Below are 18301 nucleotides of genomic sequence, written 5' to 3'. Positions count from 1 at the left end.
CTGGCCGGGCGGGGCAGGGAGCCGGCGTCCGCCGACTGTCGGACTCGGCGGCGGCGCAGGAGCGACGGGCGTGCACTGGCCACCTGGCCGGTCGGGCTGCTCTGCTTTCTGGGACCAGGCGATAAGGGGATGAAGGGATGGCGACCCGTGCCAAGCCGTTGGATTATGCTGGCACGTGCCTTTATCGATGTCAGGCCGGTGATAAGAAATGTGCCACGATTCCAGAAACGCTTTGCATTTGTGTTGCGCTCCAACTGTACTTGCCTGGGATTGAGTAATACGCTGCTTCTCGGGTGACGAGTATGTCTGGTGTTGCAAGCACGCAGTAAATGCCCACTTATTATAATATATCAATGTGTTCCCATTGGAAATACTAGGGATGGTGACGCTTTGCCGAGACCAGGACACCTTGTGGCTCACGAGAAATGTGTAGCCATGAATGCGTGGCTACATTCTCATTCAGTCTCAACCGACCGGGATTTTGTCCGCATTATCGAACACCTCCCGGTACATTACGGGTCGTTTATAACGCGGGTGTCACCCACAATACCATTGCCGGAGCCAGGTGTTTATATAAGGACGTGGCTGTAGGCCATGGCCAGCGGCGGCCGTGATTCGCTGCCCGGATCGCGGCCACCGTCCGTCGGCGGCGCGTGGTTCCGATCATGACGTGCTCGCCCCCCCCCCCCCCTCCCGCCATCCCCTCCGCCCCGGCCTGAGCCAGCTGAAAAGGCTGCATTGGACCATACGTCGTGTATTATTATCTGAGCACAGCGCTGGCTCGTACACTTGCGTCCACAGCTCGTGAATTGCGTAACTTCAGTACCGTGTGCCACACGTGTACGGTACGGTACCCGCAAATCCTATCGTCAACCGGGTCACTATCCGCTAACGCAGAATGTGTAGTCTATGGGGAGACGACATGGCGCCTTTCAGATGGCCGATCCATCGCATAACGGCTAAGATTGCGGCCTTTAAGGTGGCTGATCCCTCGCATAACAGCTAAAATTTCAAACAGCTGAACACAACTAAGCGACCATGCAGAAGCTATCGCTAAAGCCAGCGAATGTAGAGACTAACACCAACACTGAGAGAGATACACTTACGCCAACACTTACGGAGGAGTTGAGTCCCACCCGACGAGTCTGCGTACTACTCTACCACACCACCACGCAGACCACGCGGCCAGCGCTCGGCGAGCCGCGATGCACAGCATCGATGGCATCACATCAGACACCCACGCGCCGCCGGGCCCCGCGTCCGGCGGGCCCGCCGCCGGTGGCGCGGGGCCGGCCCGCCGGCGGCCACCTGGCGACGCGGGCAGACTTTGTACCATGGCCGGCGTCTGCGGGACACCGGGCCGGGCGTCGTGCCGTCCCGGTCCACCGGTGGGCGTCGGCCGTGTCGACTTCTACGGCCGGTGCGCGCCCGGCGGTTGGCGGCGGCCGCGCCCGGCGTCGCTGCTGCCGCCTAGTGGCAGGCGCACGAAGCGAGGCGTGCCCTCAGACGCTCGTTCTCGCGCGTGATCTCTTCCATGGACTCCTTCAGCGCCGCGTTCTGGGGGCCCAGCGGTCGGAGTCAGGTCCGGTACGGGCTATGTACTTAGTTCGTTCGGCCGCGCTGCCCGCGAACACGGCAGATGACGCGCGAACGGACGATAGCGTAGAACTGACACACTCACACACTCCAGAGCACTCGCTCAACAGCGGCATATTCTTCACACATGTACGCACGCGCGCGCCGTCTGTGAAGTGCCGCACATGACATGCCCTGCAGGGCCACCCTGGAGCTGACGCCCGGTACGTTATCATGCCGGCACACCCGCTGGGAAGCGATCCGTACATCCTCCAACGTCACACCCCTGCCCCAAGAAAGTGATCCGTACATCCTCCGACATAGCACCCCTCTCCCATGATCTCAACCCATCGTCACGTCCCGACAACCCGACACGGTGCACCCCGATCGCCGCCGGCCATGGAGGGCGCTGCGCTCCGACCTCACCTCCTTCTCGAGGAAGTTGGCGCGCAGCACGATCTGGTTCTCCTTGAGGCGGCGCGCGTCGCGGGAGCGCTTGGCGGCGAAGTTGTTGCGCTCGCGGCGGGTCCAGTACTTCTGGTCCTTGCGCTCGTCCGGCACCACCTGCGGCAGGTGCGGCGCCATCAGCGTCCTCCCGGACCAGGCTCGCGTGGGGCTGGGAGACATCGACGGATGCCAGGCTGCTGATCACTCCACGGTGAGCGGTACGGCGAGCGGGCATCGGTAAAACACAGCTGCTCAATGCGCACGAAACTGCAGACAGTCACCATGGCATATCATAGTTGACTAATGAATGTTAATACATCCTAGCCAAAGTTGAATCTCCACTATGTTTAAACTGGCATCCGCTCCGAACCATCCAAACATCATGAAAGACCGCACTTCGGAGCAAATCTATGCACAAAATGACATCTTTCATTTTCAAACGAAAAAACCTTATGCAAAGCGTTTTGTACAAAGGCTGCAGCGGGCTTAACAGAACAGTCCCGCCGTGCCGCAGCCTGCCGCGGTGCCCACCTGTTTCTTGGACTTCTTGCACATGGGTTGCGGCTTGAGCTCGTCGTCGGAGAACTGGCGTGTCTGCGGGTCGAAATCCAGGCCGGGCGCCGTGGCCAAAGCCAGGTCGGACGGCGAGACGCGGAACTTGACCGGCACACGCACCCGGGAGGAGCGCTCCCGACGCGACACCGGCTTCTCCTCAGCTGGCGGCCAGCAGAGGCGGGGTCAGTCGAGGCCGCGTCACGAGACCAGCGCTCCTCTCGACAGCAACAGGGACGTCTACGCTTTGAATGATGTCATCCATGGTCCGCGAATGTCTCCCGGCGCGCTCGTGGTCTCATATCTGGTCCCAGCTTCTACATCCCCGTGTCGAGTCACAGTAGGTACCCGCACTGATTACTTCGTCGGGTCCCAGTGCCCGTATTTCGGTGTTCAGCCCCTGCCTCCGTATTCCAGCGTCTAATCCCAGCGCCCCCCCCCCCCCCCCCCCCCCGGCCGTACCCCAGCCGGTGCCAGCTCGCCAGCCTCACCTTCGCTGTGTCGTCCGCGCGGCGCCGGCTTGAGGGGCGCCTGCTCCGGTGGCGGCAACGGCGGCGGCGAGGCCTCGGCCAGCGCCGCCTCGGGGCCATCGGCCGGCGCCGGTCTGCAAGGAGGGGCCGGGCTGTCCGCGCCCAGACCCGAACCGCCCAGCAGCTCGTTCTCGTTCAGGAATTCCTCCAGGTCCACGCACTCAAGCTGCCCGGGCAGAGCGGCGTCAGACGACGGACGCGGGTCTGATCAGGTCAGGTCAAGCCAGATCGGGTCAGGTCAGGTCAGGCACGTAGGAACGGGGTGAGATCAGTGCGCTGTGCGGTGGCCACGGACGGACCAGGACAGGTGTTGACAAACTGAGCTGCAATACGGGGCAGTTTTTTTCCATTTTAAAATATCCTGGCCACGCCGCAGGCTCCCTACGGCGATCTTTAGAAAGTGGAGCGCCAGGAAGCCCAGCTACATGACATCAAAACAACAAAACTTCGCCCAAAACCGTGTCCAAAAATTAGCTTAAGGCCGGTCCACGTGATTATTAAAAGCTGCGCAACACAAACGACGAGTTTACTTAAAAGTGGCACCAGAGCGTGCCTGGAATCCCCAAAGGACCCCAGAACCCGATCCCAGGATAACATAACCATGGAACGCTGTGGGATCCCCACACAGGTATGAGTGACGTCATAGGTGGCTGTTTGTCGGTTTGCACCGTTTTATTGAACCCTGTTTTTTTCGAGACTTCAAACATTTTGCACACTACCACAAAAAAGAAACAAGAAAGCAAAAACAGTGAGGCGCAGCATGGCATCTGAGCCTGGCTCGCCCAATGTCGTCATCAATGCCTGGACACCTGCCAACGCCACGTAGCGGGGTCGCGCAGAGGCTAAGTTGCGCGCCTGGGACACCAGAGGCACGGAGTTTGATGACCCGCGGCGCCCGTTCATCCTGCCAAGTTGCGACACCACAGTACGGCGTTGATTATGGCGTCGTTTAGGCTGTATGGTGACACCCAGACAGGCGACTTCGTGCAGCCTGAGCGTGTTGGTAATGAGCCCGTCGATCCCCAGTGACAACGCCCCCGCCCCTCCCCATCCCCTCCACAGCCAGGATCACAACTATGCATGAAGTGAGACGAGTGGCAGGCCGGCGGTGACGGTGCCGTCTAGGGCGGGGGGGGGGGGGGACGGCGGTAGCACCAACCCACCTGCCGTCAGCCACCCACCTTGAAGTCGGTGTCGAGCGTTGAGCCCCAGATGTTGGGTCCCAAGAACGCCGCCTGTGCATCCAAACACGACCAGGAGTCATCGTCCTTCTCCTTGTCTGTGGACAGCCAGAGGTGGAACTTGAAAACCTTGTAAGACGGCAGACGACTGGCAGATGACAGACAAGGCGACAGATAGACGACAGACAAAATGACAGATAGAGGCCGACGATAAACGGACGACAGACAATGCAGCTGAGCATATCCAGTGTGGGGGTAATTACTCCGCAAGGCCTGTGTGCGCGTTTTGGTCAAGATCGAGGGAGTAGTTCGCATTTCAGCCGGACGCGCCAAGCCCGTCCACCCACCCACCCACCCATCCCTAGAACAAACACAGATTTTGAGAGGAAAGAGGGTCAAGTACGAGAAGTTTCCTTTGCATTGCATTTTGTGGTGGGTTTAACCGCGCTCCCCACTCAATGCCACACTGATACATATTTTCATGACCGCCGGACCCGAACCAGAACATCCTCGATATTGGCCATAGGTACTCTCCAAAACCCGCCGCAAGAATTGGGCCCGCAAGCTTGCTTCATTCGGCGTAACGTCCATTTGGCGACCGTGTGAAAACGTAAACGGGACGACAGCGGCACGGCCGGGGATGCCCGGCGGGTACTGACAGTCCTGGCCGTCCCGGGATAGTGCTGACACCGACTGATACGCCCGACCGCTGGCCGAGGCCGTGACGTGACACGCTGTGACACGCGCCAAGCCCGGGCGAGACGACGCGAGGCCCGGCGTGACGGCCGTGGGGCTGCACGGTCATCCATGGGCGTCCTTGGACCTGCTCGGCTGTGGGGTTCCCCATCGATGGACGGCGTCTATTCGGTTGGCGATGTCGTCGCAGTAACTCTGATCGAGGAAGGGCTGATGACCAGATCGGTCAACGCCTGGACGACATACCCACGCGCATATCGGTTTTTTAAACAAAAATTGTGTATGCTGTACTTTCATCCGCAAATTGTGTTGTATGGATTACACTTAATTTATCGACGTGCCATATGAAAGGATTGGCATCGACACCAGCCCATTTGAATGGAGTGGTTCATAAACAAGCGAGCTGCCGTCTACGATTGCCGGCGTTGCACTAAAATACCACAGCGCGGATAAAGCCGAGCTTTCAAAACTGAACATGCAGCTTGTGCGAAGATGAATATTTCGCCGGTTGGCACAGAAGCAGCAGTTTTCTAGGCATGGCACCACAACATCGTCGGACAACTGACAGTTGGAAACTATGCTCTACCAATAGCCCCTCCGCGAACGTCAAAGCAACTGATAATCTCCATTCTCGTCACTAGATGTCGGTGCTGGCGATGAGCATCGATTCCTCGCTGACCGCGACCCGGTGGCGTGTGTTGGCCGTGGCCCAAGGCCGTTACGTCACACGTTTCACTGGCCTCGTCATTACATAACAGGACCGGCACCCGGCCGGGGCGGGCCCACGCCGGGCTGGAGCGCGGCTGGGCCACGCTGCGTTAGCGATAGCGCCGCAGCTGCGCCCGCCGCCGTCTGGTGGAGCATGACATAACCGGTGAGGGGCCGATCGGATGCGCCACCGGAGCGAGAGGGTGGTAGGGGGCGGAAGGTGGTAAATGGGCGGGGCAGAGAGCGCGGCCCCCCCCCATCGCTCATGAATGTTGCGGCGGCGCGCGATAAAGCGACGTAAAAAAACTCGCCGGGCTATCCACTTCCGTACAGAACCGGCATAATTAATAGGAGACAGCCAAAACAGTGAATGCGTCTTCAGATGTTGGTGCGACGACTAAAAAGGAGTCGGCATCACGCCTCTGAAGTAAAACTCGCATTACGCCAATGGCGGCGCGTGGAAACGAATGGATCAGAATGACCGGAGCCGCACGTGCCGGGTTCTCTAAGTTATCCATGCGTGAGCTACGCGACTGATACCCGTGACCAGCTAGCTGTGCGTGCCTCCACTAACCGACACTGCGAGTGCAGGTGGCATTTCCAGCCCATTAGTCAACAGCTATTGACAACAGCCCCTACATTGGAGACTGATGTGCCGTGATGACCAGCACCCTTCCCGTGTCCATCTTGCCTTTGCCATGAGCAGGTCTTCGCGTCGTGGTGCTTTTCACAGGCCAAGGTGTCGCTACGATGACCAGCTATGGGGCTCACACGCGCTTGTCGGAGCAGTGCCACGCGCAGCCGCTCCCACCGCTCTAATGACGACCTCCGTCATTGTGGGACGCCACTTCACCTGCTCAGCACCAACACTTGCTGTATGATGTAAGCGATGGTCCCATTTCCCAGGAAGAATCAACTGATGCCCAGAAATGTTTTTAATTTACGAAATAAAACCCCGCAACTCTCCCTTCTGAGCACGGCGGCCATTTCTGCGCTACGCTCACATAACCAATCGTTCACGCACATCCGTACAAACGGATCCGCGCAGCCTTCATTGCGGTTGCGCTTCTGTTTGTGAGCGTTTACTGGCGACCGGATTCACCTTGAACCTGACAACTACGCACAACAAGGGCCTTGACGCCGACACGCAGCCCGGGCCAGCCGACGAGCGGGGCCGCTGGATTTCCCGTCGGCGGCGCCGGGGACGTCAATAGCTGCCCGACGTCCGACGCACACCACGCCAGCGCAGACTGCCTCCGGCTCGGGCCGTCCCGTTGACGCAATGCTGAGGCGGTCGAGACCGCTGGGATCAAGGGACGCCGCGGCTTGTGTGGTTAACATGTGCATTCAGTCGCTGGTGACTACGCATGCGTAGAGCGCCGAATTCGTGGTAGCCTAGTGACTAGTAGGCACTGGTGACCTCCCCCAAGGCCGACTGATCGGGACGCCCACGCTGTCCGGCGACCTCGGGGAGCATCCAAATGCGTTGGTCACATGACCGGAGCAGTGCGCCGCGCTTGGCAGTGGTACACGACGGCGCAGACAGGCTGAGGCACTTGGGGGGGGGGGGGGGGAGGCAGATAAAAACAGCCATTAGGAACAACAGGAACGGTGATGAAAATGATTCAATGTTGCATGAGATGAGAAAGAGCGCTGGGCAGAAGCCCTCGCAACACCCCGAAATCACAACGCTGCCCACCCGCGACGCCGCTGCTGTAGCCGCCCTCCCCTGGCGGGCGACATCGGGACCGCTCGAGACGCTCCCTGGCGCAGCCTCTGCGCCACCGGCATCTGTTCGGGCGGCCTCGGGGGCGGCGGCAGGGCACGGGCCCGGTGCCACGCCGCGGCTCGCCAGCCACGTGACAGGCCGCTGGCGCGGCACGCCACGTGCTTGGCACGCGCCTGGCGCGGCAGAATTTAGCGACGATCCCTGACACTTGTGAGGTCAAAGTGGTTCAATGTGTCAAAAGCCCGCTTATGAGCATGGCTGAAACCGCGCATGCCGGTCTCGCGGTTCGCTTGTGCGTAAATAAACAGTTTCAAAATTCGGGTAGTGAGGTCGAGCGGTACCGTAACTTAACTTCCCGGTAAGGAATCGGACACCACGTACACTTGCAGTATGAAAACCACATGGGTACCTGCCCAACGGTACGTCCAGAGGCTATCGGCAGCTGCACAGACTCGTGCTTGATAACATGTTCTTCAGGTTCAGGAGGCGTGTTTCTCACGAAAGATAAGCCATAGCATAACTGAAAGAACCAACGATTTCATCCGAGCTGCCGCAGTCTATGACGCTGTGAACACCATGCAGCTCTCGGCTGCGTAGCCCTCGCCCAAATTCGCCCTTTTTATAATACATAACACTTGATAATAGGGGAGGGGGCGAAGCGAACCCCCGCCGTTTCCAGACTAAGAAAGATACAGCCTTGCACAAGCAAGAAACGGTAGCTTGAGCTCAGCGAGGTCTCGGCGGCTCTCGCCGCCCACACCGTCCGCAGATCGCCAGCAGTGTTTCTAAAAACCTCGCTGTACGGAAAACAAACATCCTGCGCATGCTTTTTTATGTTCAACATGCGTTATGAACGCTCCGTTGGCTACTGAATTTGACGGTGGCTCCCACTGGCTACCGAATGTGTCGGTAACCCATGGGTAACTTATCTGTTCGTTGCCCTGTCGTGCAATCGCGCTCAAATCGGGCGTAATTGCACGACATGCCGAAGAGATGCCTCCCGAAAACCTTGGGTGGGGTGGGGGTATTGACCACCCTCTGTAGGGAAAAGGGTTCTCTTGAGGAACACAAACCAATGCTGTCCAACTTAATCCATCGTGGGTTATTTCCCAGTCGTCCGGCCGAGTCATAAATGCGGGCCTGGATCCTGTCCGCCAGACCGAGAGGCGAACGGAGCGCCTAACGGCTCGGTCGCCCGCGTTCCACCCCACCCCACATCTCCAAACGGGCATCAGATGGCACTCAGCGGTCCTCGCCGCGACGACAAACTTCGTGATCTGCTGAGCAAAACCATTCATCGAGCATGCAGCACACGAGTGAACGGTAACCGTCCCGCCATCGTGTCCGTGGTAGGCTGGGACTGAGTGACTGGGCCCGCCCGCATCCGCTGAGCCATGGTCCGGAGAATAACGTGGTGCTGCGGTGCCTTTGTTCAACACCCGTCACACGCCAGTTGATTGACAGCGGATGTGGCATTAGATTGCAAGAGTGGATGATTCCGCATGCGGTGCATTCTCTTTTAGGCTTTCAAAAACAACGACAGAGTGATGGCTGAGAACACTACAGGCTAAAAGCAAACGTTGTGAGCGTTAGCAGTCACTTCTACCTGAATCGTTTTGCCTTAAAAAGAAGCTTGTCGTGCTAGGAGCATACAACGGCAGCACATCATGCCTATGCGGCAACGACAAAAAAGTTTGCCCAAAGTCACGACACCCCAGTGTTGTCGCCGGAGGGGAGGGCTAAAAACACGACCAACCTACTGTAAAAGGTGATGAGAATGGCCAATCAATTAAGTGGCAACAAGGGCTACTCATCGTAAGACATGCGGTTTCAGAAAACGACTGATTTCAAACAATTGCCCCACTAAAGGACAAATGATGGGAAAACGTCATTGTCAAGCCTAAAAGTATTGCGAAACGGGTCTGAGCATTTTAAAGAACCAGTGAGCAAGCTTCCATTGTTCGGACGGGTCAGCTGCAAATAAATTGAGCAGGTCGGATCCCACACTATTAGAAACTGGACAAGACTTCAGAAGTTGGCTTAATTTTATCCGTTGGAAGGTTCGGGACACATTTGTTCACAGCAGGTAGAGATACCTACTCAACAGCTCTGCTGCTATGACACCCCGCGTTCTGTACGACGTGTACATTGAGATCCAAAGCCATTAAAACGATTTCCCTTGTTTGGCTGTTCGTGCTCGCTGTGTGAGCGGGAACAGATTTTGCATCTTAGGTTGCTGCGCGTGGTTTGCTTCCGTTTATTCTGTCGTGCCGGCCGTCTGACTGCGAAGCGTGAAAGGATCGAAAATATTGGAAGACGATAACAAGAATTTTGACAGAATTTTGATGGAATTTTGATTTGTAGAGATAAGTATGCGAGCAAACCCGAACAGTCGAAAAACTCACGATTAATGAGCTTACATTTTCCGCGAATCGGAACTGGTAAACCCGACTGTCTGTTTCCTGTTGTGGTGGACGCAATCTCCTATATCGCCCGTCTCCGCAATAACGCGATCGCCGTGCGTTCGCACACTGCGGCTTGCTGTGCGGCACTTTAAATTAGCCACACGAGGGACCCAATTTTGTATCCGAGCGTTTAGGTTAACAATTTGTTACGGCGTAGACATGGCATAAATGGGTGTCCAAAGACCCATTCACAGCTCACTCTGAAGACATATCAGGCACTACACGACCTCAAGCGGATACCTTCGGCGGAGGATGCACGGTCAATGCAAGTGACGCCACGCCAATTTTCGTAAACTTTGGGTGCTGATGCTCTGGTATACGAACCATGGAAGGTACTAGCACAGGCACAGACTGAGCTTACATGAGTCAAAAACATGTTGTCAAGCACGTGCAAACGCCACAATCGAACGATAATGGTGACACCACGCAGAGTCATACCGGCACCTCAAAAAATCGATGAAAATTCGATTGTTAAGCAGACAAGAAAGGCAAGGGTTCCGTAGTTTTCATGGGGCGAATTATACTCAAAAGACATCAAAACAGCATGTACCAGGGCGGATCACATCGTCCTGGCCATAGCAAACATGTGGAGCCTGCGTGCGTCATCATTAAATAGCCCGTCATTCAAAGCCAGACGGACTAACGCTTCCCTTACATGCTTCGTTTTACTGTCATGCGCATGGCAGAACGATGCAGACTTCTTCAAAATCGCACGTCAGATGTTCATCGCAGAAATCACATTAACTTCACGGTCGCGTTAATAACTTGTCCCATTTAATCACAGCACATCATGTTGTCTGATGTCTCCCGCGGTTCCCCTGATTCCCTGATTTTTGGAAAACCTCGCTGCTACATCCCTCCCATCTTCTTTTTTAACGCTCGAATGCTTTGCACGACAGGTTTTGTGTTTATCGACTTGCTAGCATGCACGTGACTGGTTCCCTGAACCCACCACTTACCGCGGGCCGATCCTGTCCGTTGTATAACTCCGCCTACGACCCCTCTGCCAGACATGACTGCGGGGGTTTTAAGAGTTGCACAGCACGACATGGCCACCCGGACCACGCTAAACCGGTTTGGTCACTTGCCAACAGGCATTTTGTTGCCAGACGGGCAAAACGTCCATCCGCTCCGTGGCCCGCATACAGCCTCCGCGAACGCACAGCCCAGTACCTTCCCGCCAAACAAACGGGGTCGCAGCAAGCGCCCGCACAAAATGCTATCAACGCGCCAGTAATTCTACTTCGAAATAAGAACTGCGTGCGGACTAAGTTGACGCAGTTCACAGTCCTGTGTAGACTCCAGCAATGTACTGTGCGTTAACCAAACTCCAGTTTACTTAGTCCAGGCAGGACACAGCCCGCCAAGAACGTCAGCAGCTTACAATGATCGAGACGGCCACCTGCGTCCGTTGGCGTCCCCAGCGAACGACACTTCCTTGAGCTGCGTTGCGTTACGTTGATACCTCCCATTTGAGACGTACAATAGCGACGGACACTTATTTCAAGCGATATTAAATAAGCCATACAAGCATCCTTAGTGTTTGCTGGCCGGCTTCTGCTCCAACACTGAGCTCGGGTAGCTTATATCTCGCAACGTAAAGGGCAAGAGCAAAATAATAACAAAAGCTGAACTTCCTCCACCCAAAACTGGGGGTGATAGGATTGCTTTAGTGGTTTGCAGGATATCAATCTTGCTTACTTCAAGGACCGTCTAAAAATTACGCTTCTCGCTTAATGGTATTTGTAGTCCCTTTCCCGCTGTTACGCAAAGCTTACTCTGGCCGAAAACCCTCCTGCTTCTGCTACGCTGTGTTAAGTGTAACGTCCCAAAAGGCACGCTGATTTCGTCCCTGAGCCAAGTGTGAAAAGACACGCATGCTACTTGTCATAATAGCACGCCAACAATATTCCTCTTTCAGATTTATCACTCCTTAAAACAAATCTAAAAGGAAATTACAATCACACTCGGGTGTAACGTTATGCTGTCCATCCAGCCAGACATCGACAGCCTCTTATCTCTTCTTACGCTTCAGCTACTCGCTATCAAGACCTTCCTCCCCCTCCATTCGTAACGGAATACATGGACAGTTTTCTTTGACTCTTTGGACTCTTTTGTTTGTTGTTTATTAGTGGTTATACATCTTTCCACTGTCCCCCCCCCTCCCGACAGAAACATCCGCTATCTTGTGCGATCCTTGTTCTGAAAGTAATCCAGAGACCACTGCTGATATTGTCAGTAAACGCAACCTGCACATCGTCAACATATTCGTATGCATTATTATTATTACCAGGATTTTGAAGGCCATGAGCTCCGGGAGGGAAAAGGGAGGGACCGATCCTCCAAAGTTCAGAAAGTTTAGTACTGGCCATATGGGCGTATGAGCGTTGACCGGAAGGAAATAACCAACACGCACGATTCGCGCGCTTCAACACAAGAATGCTCTCAGGCATTTTAATGGTGACGTCACCGAGGGATTGCCAGGCCTAATTCCGACCATCCCGGCCAAAGCCTTTTAAGAACCGAACTTGGCGCGACCTCTGCCTTGTTCGTGCGTGATCCGTATCACTGAGAGGTCCGCTAATTTTGGGCTCTCTTTTTATAGTGATCACCGATGTGGACAGATGGGGATGTGTTGAGGCATACCTCAGGCCTATACAAATCATAAGTTGATCTGAATTATTGGTGACTATCCCTCCAGCAAGATAAAACATTTCAGTTCAAATTGCGGACAGTTGGGATCGTGCTGGAACTGAATACCCTGCCACTGTCATTCTGTAAGGATTCAAGATAGATATTGTTCTTTTGAACTTTTTGCATGCATTGTTATAAGGAATTAATGCCAGAATTGTACAACAGTGACACATCAACTTCACTGTTTAGGCCAGGATCTGTACAACTGGCCAGTGTGCAAGCTGTTCCAACATTTCATGTTCTGGGTGGATAAGCCAGCATTCCTGTGGTCCTTCAGAAGGGGGCATCTTTAAAAGGGTGAGTGTACTATTTATTAACCACTTAAGCAACTTGGTCCATAAAAGCTGCAGACACATCTCATTGACCTTTGCACATACTTGCAAGATATGACCACCAGTTTGTTGATTAAAGAAGAAGAGAATGGTAGGTGGGTCATCAGGGATCACAAATATGCAAAACAAATCATGTCACTCACCTTGGGTAAGAGGATTTACTTTCAGTAGATTGCCATTCTCTTCAAGTATAGACTGAATGGTAAAGCCCATTCCAAAATTTGTTTTCATGTTCAGACCATCATCCATCTTGACGGCTGAAATTAGAGGGGAATTGATTTATTTATTAGCAAATAACTCATGGCATACAACACACAATGAACACTCCCTGAAAAAGGTCCAGGAACATGACAATTGTCAAATCCTTTTCAGAGCTCTAAAATGAGATGTAGCTCTGTGCAGAGGCATAAAAACAGGCATCAGAACATCACATGCAATCTATCAGGGTGGTGGTTGGCCCTGTGGATTTTGGGTTACCTCATGCCATGAAAGGCATTCAACTTTTCTCTGGAGAGGAATCTGACATCCATGCTATTAGGATCAATGTGCACAAAGCCTGCATAGGCATCTTGATGACACAGCTGTAGGGAAGATGGTGTAGGTGTACTTTCATACCTAACATAAGAAAAAATCATTGCACACCATTTGTCGTGTTCAAGGCAGCACATATCGTAAATCATCTCAAAACAGGTAGAATCATGCTCCTACCTTCGAATTTCAATAACTTCGATGGCGAGCTCCCGAGCGCCGCGCGCACCGCACCGCCTGGACTCCCCAGCGCCGTTTCTGCGTTGCCGTTGCGTAAATACAATGTTTCTGCTTACCAAGAACTCTACAAAATGTACGGGACCAAGGTAAACCATTCGTCGTGTTTAAGGCGGAACATATCGTAAATAATTTCAAAACAGATAGAATCATGCTCCTACCCTCGAATTTTAATAAATACGATAGCGAGCTCCCGAGCGCCGCACGCCCCGCACCGCACTGCCTCGACTTCCAAGCGCCTTTTCTACGTTGTTGCGAAAGCACAATATTTCTGCTTATCAAGAACCATAAAACATGTACGGGACCAAGGTAACAATAATAAAGCAACCAAAATCGTTTCTTATCGAGTTTAGGTACTTTTATGAAACACGCAGGCCAGAATAGTCCAGAACATATCCTAACCTAACCTAACCTTACCTAACCTAACCTAACCTAGCCTAACCTAACCTAACCTAACCTAACCTAACCTAACCTAACCTAACCTAACCTAACCTAACCTAACCTAACCTAACCTAAACTAAACCTAACCTAACCTACCTAACCTAACCTAACCTAACCTAACCTAACCTAACCTAACCTAACCTAACCTAACTGAGAATAGACCAGAACCTAAGCTAAGCTAAGCTAAGCTAGACTGACCTGACCTGACCTGACTTGACCTGACCTAACCTAACCTAACCTAACCTAACCTAACCTAACCTAACCTAACCTAACCTAACCTAACCTAACCTAACCTAACCTAACCTAACCTAACCTAACCTAACCTAACCAACCTCCCCACCCTATATCCCCTTCAACCCAGCATCTCATTGGCATCCATGTTCCATGCCATATATGGGTGCCATATAGTGAGCTTTTATTTAGCTGCCATGTTCTCATTTTGCTTTACATTCCCCACCCAATCCCCCTGCAACCCATGGTCCCGTTGGCGTCGAGGATCAAATTTCATGGATTCTTGCTACCTTGTCCCGGTACATTTTTATGGTTCGCAGTAAATATGGTTTATAGTTATAGTATGGTTTATATAGTATAGTTTATAGTTATAGCTATGGTTTATAGTATGGTTTGCAGTTAATATGGTTTGTATGGTAAATATGGTCATGGTAAATATGGTTTATGTTTAGTAAATATTTTTATGGTTCGCAGTTAGGTTATGGTTGTCCTGCCTTAAACATGACGAATGGTTTACTTTGGTCCCGTACATTTTGTACAGTTCTTGGTACGCAGAAATATTGTATTTACGCAACGGCAACGCGGAAACGGCGCTGGGGAGTCCGGGCGGTGCGGTGCGCGCGGCGCTCGGGGGCCCGCCATCGAAGTTATTGAAATTCGAAGGTAGGAGCATGATTCTACCTGTTTTGAGATTATTTGCGATATGTCATGCCTTAAACACGACGAATGGTGTACAATGATTTTTTCTAACGTTAGGTAGGAAAGTACACCCTGACCGGGAAGATTTAACCTTTTGCACATAATTGTAAATGGAGAAAAACTGATGCTTTTGGCTCACAAAATATGAAGTTAGCATCTAAACATGCATTAAGATGTTCTGATTTTGATGGCTACAAATCCTGTTCAGTGGATCAGACCCCCATTGTCTAGCAGCACAACCACAAGGGTCCAGAGAGATCTGCATGGCACCAACCATACTGATAACCTAGCAGGCCATGAATAATCTTACGTTGTTTTCATGGTCAGGCATCTGACCATGAGCAGTGAGTGCTAAGGAATTGGTTTGATGAGGCTGGTTAGGCTGCTAGGATGGGTGCAGTTCCATTACTCAATGTTTACGTTGCTTAATCATATAAATCATCATGCTGTGTCCCGACCCTCAAAGCAGTCAGTACAGTGTCTGTTCCATGAGCTTGGCTGGACTGGCCTTGGTGCCTCAGGCTGACCCCCTACCAACAATGATGGGATGTCAAATGTTCCTGGTGTTTCAGGAGCATACCTTCATCTTAGGATTGTTACATTATGTTTCAAAGGTTGTGTTATAATGTTCTTTATGCTTTTATTCATATTTTTGTTCTGTCAGTATACAAGAAACCTTTAATGGTAATGCTGAGTTAAACAGCATTCACATAAAAAATGCATTTGTTGCTGCATCAGTAATATCCCAAATATGGCTGATGTGACAGCAGCTACACTGACTGTTTGAAAGCTACATCACAAGCAAACATGCCAACCATCATTGAAATTTCTCTTATGTTCCCATCATGCCATTTCAATAAGGCTTCATCAGTCAGCTGCATCACACCACCTTTCCTCAATGTTCAACACCCAAGATTAATTGACCCATATTAGAACTCAGAAAAGTGTGGAGCAACAAGGATAGTATATTGTACATTGGGTGAAGCTGCAGATGCAAGAAAGGAGAAGCTTTTCCATTCAAAACATGCCTCCTCCCCCAGTCCCCACAAACTTATGCACCAGCATCAGTCTGATTCCCTGCTTAAGTTATGATTGCTGCATACTGATGACATAGAAGCCGCTGATCTCCCATGGAAACATTGCATGATCATGTGCACAGTGCATCATTAGGGGCGGCCAGCGAGGAGCAGCATATATGGGCAGCAAAACTCATGTCCAGTCATTACCTGGAGCCTGGGCTTTTCATACAGAAAACAGCAGGCTGGAGGAAACTCACCGGTTGCTGTACAGAAAGTCCAACCTTAACACTATCTGTCCCACGTATCCGACACGGCTCCGTCCGATGTTTCCCAACCCCCAGCGGGCCCAGCCTCCAGGCTCTCCCCCCTCAACACGGGCTACTCAACTGATACAATAGCACGGCCGAGCGGAGGTGGGAAGCAACAACATAATTTGGCAGCTTTGATTGGGCGCTTTTGGACAGCTTGGGCTTAAACCTTGGCAGAAATGTACAAAACAGCTGTTCGGTTTGAACCGGGTATCAACGTGAAGCAATGCCCGATCCAGAGGGGAGGGGGAGCATGGGGGTCAAGCCCCTCCCCCCTTGGGTGCCGAGGGGATCCATAGGCTCCGAGGGACCCAACGCCTACCGAACAGGTGCAGTTTTTTTTTAGATACTACACGCAACAAAATTTTGCATTTTTTGGCTTCCAAGCGACCAACAACAGTCACAGGCGAAAGTGAAGGGCCCACGAGTAGACAACAAATATTTTTCATTCATTCAGAGGGTGGTGGCTGGGAGATTTGAACACGCCTTTGGATGGGGGGCTGCCCCCCCTTGACCCCCCTCCTCCTAAAGTTTTTTCCGTGATGTTTCCGAACGGCACGGCGTAACCGCGCCCAATTTTGCACAGCTGTAAACAATTGAATGGCAGATCGTTTAGTATCAAAAACTGAGATGTACCTTGTAAGGTCGCTGATCTACGGCAGGTCAAAGTCAGCCTATGGATTCACTGAAGACAATTTCTAGGAAATCATTCAATCTGACCCAACAGCGGAGTGTTAGACGATGCCATACATTTCTGACATACTTTCTGAGACAGTGCGACAATTAAATGAGCAAATTCCATCGGCCTAGGGACAGGCATGAAGGTCAGACTAAAGTTAAAACCAAACTGTTCTTTTTTTCTAGAGCTTGCTAAATGTGGTAGTTTCTGATGCTCACTTCGAATTTATTGACAACATAGACCACATTAGATATCTTCCATGGACTTTTAAAGGCCAAGATAGGTTACTGACTTGAAATGACCCAGGTCAACATTTTATTTTCAGAAATATACGGTCTAGCCTAATCTTTCACGCTTATTCAAATGCAAAACTCAAAGCAGTCTTGTACCAATATGGTCATCATGGCATTCGGAGGGTTAAACAGGGCCACTGGCATTAGGTGAGCATCAGTGACCTCTTGCCTAGAACAGGCATCTAGGTTCTGGGGCACTTTGGACACCAACCTGGAATTTGACCTTGCTTGACCTGAAGGTTATAATCTAGGAGCCTCGAGTTTTGCCACAAGTGAGATTAGGTAGAGGCAGACAACTTGACAATTGGATATATCTAGGTGTCTTAGTTTCTGAGATCTCGGCACGAGGGGTGAGGGGGGGGGGGAGTAAATTGACCGCCGCCTACCCGGGCGACGGGCATTTAACTGAGCGCCCGGATGCGTGTCAAGGCTCATTACGCTGTCCAGATACCGTATGCTGTTTCCGGGGGACCTGTTTGCCCATTTTAGTGGTCATTCCGGACTAAGGGAGTATTCCATGCTGCACTTGATTTTTTGTGCATTTGCTCGGAGGCCTCTGGTCTGTTGCTGGGCCCTTCCTGCTAGCGTGGCGGGGCACTCTTGTCAATTAGGGGTCCCGCATGGATTCTTCGCATTCGCCCAAAGGTCTCTGTACCATGTAGCCGGGGGCTCCACGTGCCAACCTGCCGGGGTATTCTCGGTTGCTCGGAGGCCCTTCACGTTGGTCTCGGTCGACTTGCCGACACACTCGCGATTTGTTCATGGACCCTGCGCATTGGTTCAGGGCCTCTCCAATTTTCTGTCACTCGCTTAAGGCCCTACCCTCTTGTTGAGGGCCCATCTGCTACTTGTTTGGGCACACTCGGTCGTCCGGGGCCCTCGTGCTTTCTATTTGAATGAAGGACCCTGTACACTTGTCGGAACCCATCTGTTAACCTGCTCGGGCACGCTGGATTG

The 18301-nt window shown here is 52.5% G+C and overlaps 1 protein-coding gene across 1 annotated transcript; it reads right to left on the bottom strand.

Annotated features, from left to right (window-relative positions):
* Nucleotides 1-738: 738 nt before the first annotated feature.
* LOC119091793 (hepatic leukemia factor) lies at nucleotides 739-16438 on the bottom strand. The gene is made up of 7 exons (XM_037214665.1): nucleotides 16322-16438; nucleotides 13053-13166; nucleotides 4286-4383; nucleotides 3066-3270; nucleotides 2554-2738; nucleotides 2002-2139; nucleotides 739-1557 (listed from the first exon to the last, which is right to left on the bottom strand). Exons 2-7 carry the CDS (start codon nucleotides 13156-13158, stop codon nucleotides 1471-1473), a joined length of 819 nt encoding a protein of 272 aa, XP_037070560.1. The 5' UTR covers nucleotides 13159-13166; nucleotides 16322-16438; the 3' UTR covers nucleotides 739-1470.
* Between the last annotated feature and the right edge of the window lie 1863 nt (nucleotides 16439-18301).

Source organism: Pollicipes pollicipes, unplaced genomic scaffold (assembly GCF_011947565.3).
Source record: "Pollicipes pollicipes isolate AB1234 unplaced genomic scaffold, Ppol_2.1 Scaffold_3447;HRSCAF=4054_pilon_pilon_pilon, whole genome shotgun sequence".
Classification (NCBI taxonomy): domain Eukaryota; kingdom Metazoa; phylum Arthropoda; class Thecostraca; order Pollicipedomorpha; family Pollicipedidae; genus Pollicipes; species Pollicipes pollicipes.
The sequence above is the reverse complement of the archived record's forward strand: the minus strand, read 5'-3'. Positions and strand labels throughout refer to the sequence as shown.

Bases quoted from the DNA above. Each gene is read 5' to 3' on its own strand.
- LOC119091793 (XM_037214665.1), bottom strand. From the start codon at position 13,158: ATGGATGATGGTCTGAACATGAAAACAAATTTTGGAATGGGCTTTACC. The intron at 3,271-4,285 runs GTGGGTGGCTGA...CTGCCCGGGCAG, and splicing joins CGCTCGACACCGACTTCAAG to CTTGAGTGCGTGGACCTGGA. The intron at 2,739-3,065 runs GTGAGGCTGGCG...GCTGGCCGCCAG, and splicing joins GCGCGGACGACACAGCGAAG to CTGAGGAGAAGCCGGTGTCG.